This window comes from Papaver somniferum, chromosome 5, assembly GCF_003573695.1.
Source record: "Papaver somniferum cultivar HN1 chromosome 5, ASM357369v1, whole genome shotgun sequence".
In the NCBI taxonomy this organism is placed as follows: domain Eukaryota; kingdom Viridiplantae; phylum Streptophyta; class Magnoliopsida; order Ranunculales; family Papaveraceae; genus Papaver; species Papaver somniferum.
This window is the reverse complement of record NC_039362.1, coordinates 138,424,754-138,433,465: the sequence shown is the minus strand read 5'-3', so window position 1 is coordinate 138,433,465 and position 8,712 is coordinate 138,424,754. Positions and strand designations below refer to the sequence as shown.

At 37.6% G+C, this 8,712-nt stretch overlaps 2 protein-coding genes across 2 annotated transcripts; one reads left to right on the top strand and one right to left on the bottom strand.

Moving 5' to 3' along the window:
* The first annotated feature begins 345 nt into the window (after window positions 1-345).
* Window positions 346-3,719, top strand: LOC113282886 (protein trichome birefringence-like 34). Its single transcript, XM_026531989.1, has 5 exons — window positions 346-1,435; window positions 1,513-1,684; window positions 1,774-1,970; window positions 2,099-2,260; window positions 2,342-3,719. The coding sequence occupies exons 1-5, from the start codon at window positions 1,089-1,091 to the stop codon at window positions 2,685-2,687; spliced, it is 1,224 nt and encodes a 407-aa protein (XP_026387774.1). The 5' UTR covers window positions 346-1,088; the 3' UTR covers window positions 2,688-3,719.
* A 628-nt stretch (window positions 3,720-4,347) lies between these two features.
* Window positions 4,348-7,565, bottom strand: LOC113282885 (serine hydroxymethyltransferase 4). The gene is made up of 4 exons (XM_026531988.1): window positions 6,786-7,565; window positions 5,456-5,846; window positions 5,176-5,277; window positions 4,348-4,943 (listed from the first exon to the last, which is right to left on the bottom strand). Exons 1-4 carry the CDS (start codon window positions 7,461-7,463, stop codon window positions 4,699-4,701), a joined length of 1,416 nt encoding a protein of 471 aa, XP_026387773.1. The 5' UTR covers window positions 7,464-7,565; the 3' UTR covers window positions 4,348-4,698.
* Window positions 7,566-8,712: the final 1,147 nt, after the last annotated feature.

Below are 8,712 nucleotides of genomic sequence, written 5' to 3'. Positions count from 1 at the left end.
ATTAAAGGAGAAGCTCCCTGTAATAAAATTCGGTGAGTTTCGCGAGAAACAAATGTCAGCTAACGATGAAATTGTTACTTGTACTGTTTGCTTAAAACACTTGCAAATAATGGATGAAATTAGAGAGTTGCCAAATTGTTGTCATGTGTTTCACAAAGAGTGTTTAGATATGTGGATTGACCAATATCATTTCACATGTCCATTGTGTAGAGCTAAATTAGATTCCGCTCAAGGTCACTTAGGTTATGACGAAGATGATCCTTGGAGCGCGGAGAGGTTGCAGTTCTTATACGGCGGGGATGACAATCCATAACCCAAATTTCATTCCTAGTAGAGATTTCTTGTATTCATTTTTGTGGTGTATGTCAGTTCATAAAGACATTAATAAATCAAAAATCATTGCTAAAGAGATCGCTCGCATGTCGGTAACTATGCTAATGAGCTGCACGATTGGCAGCTGAACAAATAGTGCCCAAGATTTTGCTTGATGATGAGATATAGCATTAATGAGTGCTAATTTTGCTAGCAAGATGTGGCCACCAGGTTGCCTGCAAGAGAAGCAGTCTGTCCGTAGAAGGCGCATGTCAGGCATTCAAGAAAATTCAGGTGGAGCCGTGGAGGTGGCTGGCAATGCAAAAAATTGGTTGAGGTTGTGGTCCTAAAGGTTGATTCAGGTACCAGAAAAGACTGGAAGGTGGTGCAGGGAAGCATACAGCCTAATGTGAGTTAAGGCTGACAGTTTGGTGAAGCTCAAAGGGGACCATCTGGGGGGGTTTATTCCAAGGGAGGGCCAAGTGGTTTGGCACTCACCTCACAAACTAGGGGTCCTCCAAATAATGTTTTTGGTGATAATAAAAGAATATCTTGAATTCAAAAGGATATGATTGCAAGTTGCACCTACTGTCCATGCAAGAATTCAAATCCTGACAATAATTTAAAGACTTTTATAAAGACAAGACATGACAAAGTACTATCAGCAGCTCTAGTCACTAATAGTGAACAGGGAAAGAAGAAGCACAGTGAGAGAGATAAAGAGATGCAGAAACAGTTTTTCTAGTGGAAGACACTACTAATCAAAGACGATCATAATGATGATGCCTGGAACGTCAAGGCTAAGTTTGCATAGCCTAGCAACAATTATAGTCGCCGTCTTTGTTGTCGTTGCTGTTTATATGATTGGCGAAAGTAAACGACCCTTCTTTGAAGGTGTCAGTACAATGAGAAGAACCACGACGAAGAGTTACGATGAGACGACATTGCCGTTAAGTTGTGATCTTTTTTCAGGTAAATGGGTTTACGATAATTCGACAAATCCTTTGTATTCTTGGAAGGAGTGCTCATTCTTGCTTGATGCGTTTGCCTGTGAGAAGTTCGGAAGAAAGGATTTAAGCTATCAGAAATGGAGATGGCAACCCAACCACTGTGACTTACCAAGGTTATTATTACAATTCTTTATAACTAATTTTCTTGATGTTTTGCTTTGATTCAACTAACTTGTAAAATATAAGCTAGGTTCAATGCCACAGCATTCCTAGAGAAATTGAGAGGGAAAAGGATGGTCTATGTTGGAGATTCAATCAACACAAATCAGTTCTTTTCCATTGTTTGTATGGTGGAATCCGTAATTCCATCAACACTCAAATCTATACACAACAATGGATCTCTTGTCACCTTTAAAGCCATTGTAAGTTCTATAAAGACTAGATTGCACCAAGAAAATATATATGCACTGTGGATTTTTTTTTATCTATGGTTGACAACAAATATGTGTAGGAATTCAATGCAACCATTGAGTTTTACTGGGCACCACTGATGCTGGAATCAAATTCGGATAATCCGGTGTTCCATCGAGTTCCACATCGAATAGTTAGAGCTGGAGCTATTGAAAAACACGCGATTCATTGGTCCGATGCTGATATACTTGTCTTTGATTCTTACCTTTGGTGGAGAGTGCCAGAACTGCAAGTCTTGTAAGTTTTACAAACCGGTATCTAGCTAAATGAATCATGCTGAAAGCTTTGGATTTCTTGAGCAATTTGCAACAATGCGACTACTAATGTCCTTTACTTGAGCTAATGAAAATCATGTTTGTGAATAGATATGGATCCTTCGAAAAACCTAATGAAGGAATTTACAAAGATTTAGGAATGGTGGGTAACTTCGAAATGGCTATGAAAACATGGTCCGATTGGATTGAAAATCATATCAACCATACAAGGACACAATTGTTTTTCAACAGCATGGCACCAACACATTACTGGTATCATTTCTAGTCATCTATTCAACTCTCACTTCACTGTAAATTAAAATGTATGATCTCTCAATCTTCAAAATGTTGCAGGGCAGGCGAATGGGGAACGAATAGAGAGGGAAATTGTTATAACGAAACAGAACCGATATTTCAAGAACATTACTGGGGTCTAGGAACAAATCCAGACATATTGAAGGCTATGGAGAGTACAATGAAGGAATTGAAAGTTAGAGGTGTTGATGTGAAAATACTGAATATTACGCAACTCTCGGAGTACAGAAAAGAAGCACATACTTCTATTTATAAAAGAATATGGGATACTTTAGCTCCGGAACAAATAGCAAACCCTGCTACTTATGCTGATTGCATGCATTGGTGCCTCCCTGGAGTCCCTGATACTTGGAATCAGCTCCTTTATGCTTACATACTGCCCTGATGAATATGTAAACATAAACGGTGTCTATCTTTGCGAAGGGTTCGATTATTACTGGGGAAATGGAGCTCGCCAGAACTTTCGGAAGATTGAAGGGTGTCCATCTTTGCAATAATCAGAGAGCTGGGTGATGTTGAGAACAGAAACTTTTGAGGCTCTCAACCTGGATAGAATTGTGTCCACCATTTGCATTGTGGGTAAATCTGAACCGCTTCCCCAGTAAGCTTCCACGTTTTTGGGTGTCCTCTGCTGGTAACAATTGCCTTCCGTCACTGGTTCCCACTCTCGGCCCATGTATTACATGCTCAGGTAAGCTGCGCATATCTATTAGCCAAAAAAAGAAATCGTATATGTAGAAATGAAAAACTAGAAGATGAAAATATACCAAGTTATCCAGCAATTGTTTTAGACACGCTCGAAATTTGTGCTTCCATCTGTTTCAACCAAATTAGTTCTTCCAAGAACCCCCATCGTTGTACAATATGGGTTTCAGAAAAAACTTGATTTTTTCATCGATGATTAGCTTCAACCTCTACAATAGCAATGTAGTTGAAGCCGGTTTATTTGAAAATATTGTGTAGCAATGCCGGACAACTGATATCAACTTCCAACCAAGAGTCTTCACTCCTGCTTTAAAATGTAATGTAGTGTCCCATACTCCCATTTCATTTCAGATCCTTACACTTAGCAGCTGTACTGTATATTCGGATTACCACCAAAATCCGTTAAGATATCATAGAAGTTGCAAATACTACTTGGCTTTTCTTTCATTATTTACTTTTCTTTTTTGAAAAAAGAAAAGCAGACTTGGCTCTCTACTTTTGATGCTTTTTGTGGTACCTGCTTGCTGATTTGTGAGACCCAACTAGATGTTATTGTCGTGGTCTTATGTAATTTAATGAGTCGCGCTATTATGCGTGCACAAGTACATAACGATACAATGAACATGCACTTCTGAACCGTAAAATCTGCACACATTTATGTGCATCTCTGTAATAGTAAACTGACGGCGTAAAAATGTTAGCTTACTGTGAACTCATGCGGGTAATAGGTACTGTGATTTAAGTTTTGGTTTTTGTTGTGCTGCTTACATGTATAATTGAACGGAGAGTGTAGGATGAATCAGATGGAGAGTGTTACCATTCTCATGTTCTGATCATAATCTACGACCATATTCTGAAAACACCAATGTACTTCCTCACCCACCTTCTTGAATCATTACATTTTCTTAAACCCCATTTTCACAAGTTCATCTCAGATCTTTTGGTTCCTTCTCTTTGTATTATTTCTGATATTTACATGGGATGGAACTGTTAATATTGCTCAAGAGTTTGGGGTCTTTCACTCTGTTTTGTTACTGATGGTGCTTATGGTAATGGGAATTTTCTCCTCCATTTGGATAAATCAATACCTGCAGCAATCTTATCACAATCAGCTCCAATACCTGCACAAAGACGCCTTTTGCAGCCTCATAAACATTAACATCAAGTTCCAGTTAACTTGGACGATGTCCTTGGATAGAAAGCCTGCACTCAGGAAATTTATATGCATCTTGCCACTTCTTAGCAAAGTAAAAGCAGAAACCGGAATTGCGTATTCACACTTTTGTTTTTATGCATGTGTGATCAGACTTCGCAGGACAAGAATAGCTAACTCATTGAAATTTAACTCCTGGACTTCAATTACATTTTATTTTTTTTCATTTCTTGATTTCTTGTAAAAATTCAAAATCCAAATAAAGATTGGTAGATTATATCTAGCATGACAAAGAAACTTTTACATGTAGGAAGGAACCAAAAGAGAAAAAAATAAAACAAATAACATTTCAGGTTCAAGCAGAAACCTAAAGTTATTCAGAACCCTCGGAAAACAAAAGAAAAGAGATAAAACTTAATTTGCTTCAATAAGAGGAACAGAAGTAAAGTGGGATGTGAAATGAAAATTTAGTTTCCAGAACATGTAGCATTGAAGACTATATTACCTAGTAATATCCATTTTAGAATTTTACTTCAATCTAATCCTTGTACTTCATCTCAGACATAAGGAATCCAGGCATGTCGTAGGAAGCTGAGAACTTCTCAACGGCAACTTTGAGGTCTTCGATTTCCTTGTTATTCACAAGTCCCTTGTTGAAATCCTTCAAGAGCTTTCCATGTTCTTTCTGGATTTTCAGGGTAAGTTGAACAGCCTGGTGAAGGAATTCACCAATCTGCTCAAAGTCCTTCTCCACCAAACCTCTTGAAGTCATGGCCGGTGCTCCTGCAACAGAAAACTATTTAAATCGGGAAGAAGAATGCAAAGTAAAATTGCAAATGAGTAAGTTTCTTAGATTCAGGGCTCTGGGAATTGAGTACATTTACAAGGAATTCAATATTAATGTTAGTAATGATGTCTTGTCAAACTAGCCATTTAGAGAAGAATCAGCATTGCTGCTCAACTCTCACGAGACTACGATGGAAAATCAAAATGTTGCCCAGAATATAAGTCTTACCAACTCTAACACCTCCAGGGGCCAAAGCACTGCTATCACCAAAGACAGCATTCTTGTTCACAGTGATGCTACATAAGTCGCAAAGCTTTTCAACTTTGTTTCCTACAAATATCATATCCAGGAAAGAGTGAGTAAAAAACGAATGTCAGGACATAGAAAGAGGGGTTACTCTAAATTGTCTGAATCAAGTATCTAGGCGAACTCATAAATATTGAAGAACTAATATTTATAGAACTCGGATTGTTTCCAAAGAACTAAAAATTATCATTAACAAATTTACCAGTCAAGCCAAGAGGACGAAGGTCCCATAGAACAAGATGGTTCTCAGTCCCGCCAGTGACGAGCTTGTAGCCCTTGCTCATCAAGTAGTTTCCAATGGCCACAGCATTTGCCCTCACTTGCTTAGCGTAGGCTTTGAATCCGGGGCTCATAGCTTGCTTCAAAGCAACGGCCAAAGCACCAATCTGGTGATTATGTGGACCACCTTGAAGAGCAGGGAAAACAGAGAAGTTGATTTTGTCTTCAAAATCGTATTCAGCATCAGCAGGCTGACCCTTCTTTGCGGGCTTAGGACCCTTCCTGAAGAAGATCATACCAGCTCTAGGTCCCCTCAAACTCTTGTGAGTTGTGGTTGTAACAACATCACAGTATTCAAATGGGTTGGCAGCTTCCTACATATCAAGTCACACAAATAGAACTATGAGATCCCCAGGGTTCATTTTTTTCATCGTACTGAAATGGAAAATTACCGAAGTTCCAAAAATAAGGATAACAGATTAGCGAAACAGTTTGATGAAACAAGCAATAGACGGAAACAAATAAAACAGTGTACCAGATGTCAACTACTATTATAGCGAACCAGTGATAAAATGTTGAAAAAATATTAGAAACAAAAACTATGGACCCAAATTCAAAGAGGCTAGATCTTGCATTCAGGTAATACTATATAACCGCCTTATTTCAAATTTGATTTCTTTCTTAGTGAACATCGGTGTGCCTTTTACCAGATAAAAGGTATAAAAATTAACTGTAGAACAAATTTATTTACGAATTCCAAATTCTTATGGAAGACTGAAATCATTCACTAAGAAATCTGAGATAGCAAACAAACAAACATACTACAGACAGACCCATTAGATCCCTTCTCCCTTGAACCCGACATTTATCTATCCACATCAACTCTTAAAAATCTTCCAAGTCCCTAATAAAAGTTGAACCAATTATGCAAAACAGAATATCAATCACAGAGAGTGGAACTTGAATAAAAAATTAAGCAAAAAGGTCATGCATCAAGTAATACTAAAGATAGAACATGAAACTTTTAAGATCCTTTCAAGGTCACATGCTACAAACAATCAAAGATACCCAACAAAGATTGTTATCTTCATATATGGAGTACATCATATATAATATATATACATTAAATCCTAATTAAAAAACAGGATCCAGATCTCAAGAACTTAACATGAATATCCTAAATTGGGCATCTCAAACCAAGAAACAGATCCAACAACAAAAACATATTGAAATCCAAGATCCAGATCTACACAATTAATCAAAATAAGCAAACCCATTTCACATAACAGATCATAAAGGTTAAATAATTTTACCTGAGCAGCAACAAGACCACTAATGTGAGCCATATCACAAAGCAAAAGAGCACCACATTTATCAGCAACAGCTCTAAATCTAGCATAATCCCAATCTCTAGGATAAGCACTTCCACCGCAAATAATCAATTTAGGTCTGAAATCCAAAGCTTTCTCTTCCAACTTATCATAATCAATATACCCAGTGGTTGAATTCACCTTGTAAGGCAAACTCTCAAAGTAAATTGAAGTAGCAGAAATCTTCTTACCACCAGATGTATAATAACCATGTGTCAAATGACCACCTGATGGTAAATCAAGACCCATAATTCTATCATGTGGATTCAGCAAAGCAGTATATGCTGCAAAATTAGCAGGACTACCAGAATAAGGCTGTACATTCACACCCCATTTTGCTGGATCACATCGAAATACTTCTAAAGCTCTTGAACGACATAGATTTTCAATCTCATCAATGAATTCATTACCTCCATAGTATCTGTTACCGGGAATACCTTCTGAATATTTGTTTGTCAAAGCACTACCAAGTGCTTCAATCACAGCGAATGATGTGAAGTTTTCAGAAGCAATCAATTCGATACCTCTGCATTGTCTTCTCTTTTCTTTTTCGATTAAATCGAAGATATCTGGATCTGCAACGTTTAAGGGTGTGTTACCCCACTCATTGACGGGATCCATTAGAAAGGGTTAGATTGGGAATTTAGAAGGAAGATCAGGAGATTTCTGAGGAAGAAGAAGAGGGTTCTCTGGTTATTTTGTGAGAGATGCACGGGGGTTATCGGGAGAGGAAATGAAGGTTTTAAAGGATTTTCTCGGTGGAAGAAATGACGATAATGTCCTCTGTGTATATTTTTAGGCAAAACTACTCTGGATGGTCAGTGTAGGGCTGCAGAGTATGTACGAGTATATTTGTGGTTGGTGGTCTTGGACTTTGAGGAATTTTAGCGGTATTATACTTTCTTCACTGAAATGTATAAGAAAAAAGATGAGAACACGACAGGTTGTTATTTGCAATGTAGTTTATTTTCGATCTTTTGTTTCCCTTGTTTGGTGGTTAAAGACTATCCCAGTGTTACGACGTGTTTGGATACAAATTTGTTCCTGATTTCTATCTTTTCAGAAGTCGAAGTAAGAAACAAAATTATTTTACTTCACAAAAAGTTAATTTTTCGGTTTCTAGAAATCGTTATGAAATTTAATGTTAAAACTGATTTCTAATTACCATCCAAACGGACTATCAAAGTGTCCACGTAATGACGTGTTCCAAAAACATGTGCATCCCATCATAAATTGTAATATGTCCGCTAATAATGAGCAAGTGAAGAGATAAATTAGATGATCATCATGGAGACTAGTTAAGTGAAGTGGTTCTTCTCATTTCCAGACATAACTTAGATTTTCATGAGGCCGCATGGATGTTTAAAGAATTAAACAACGTATATTAAATTTTAAGCAAGAATGATGTACATTGATTGATACGGTAGGTGAAGAAATGCATATCAAGAATATTCAACTTTTAAGTACACAAAATGATTATACTTGATTGACTGTGTAGAGAAGAAGATATTTGCACCCAAAGGGTCATCCAGGAAATTTGGTGTTTTGTTGTTGTTGTCGTCCATGGAGTTGGTCAGTGGTAGGTGAGGCTGTAAAACACCCTGAATAAACAAACAATGAGAGAGAGATGGCAGTTTAAAGATTCGAATCTCAAGGCCCCTCCAACTTGACACTAGAAATTACTATTGGCTCCTCATTGTGACTCACAATTTGTGAGGCTTAAAACCAAATATAAGATGAGCAAGCTACTCGCCGAGAAATCCATAAGTTCTTCGCCTGAGAGACATTTTTGGATGAATGGGGTTTTTACGCTGTAAACAGACGGTAGTGGATGCCATTCAATTTTTGTCTGGGCAACATTGGTGAAAAA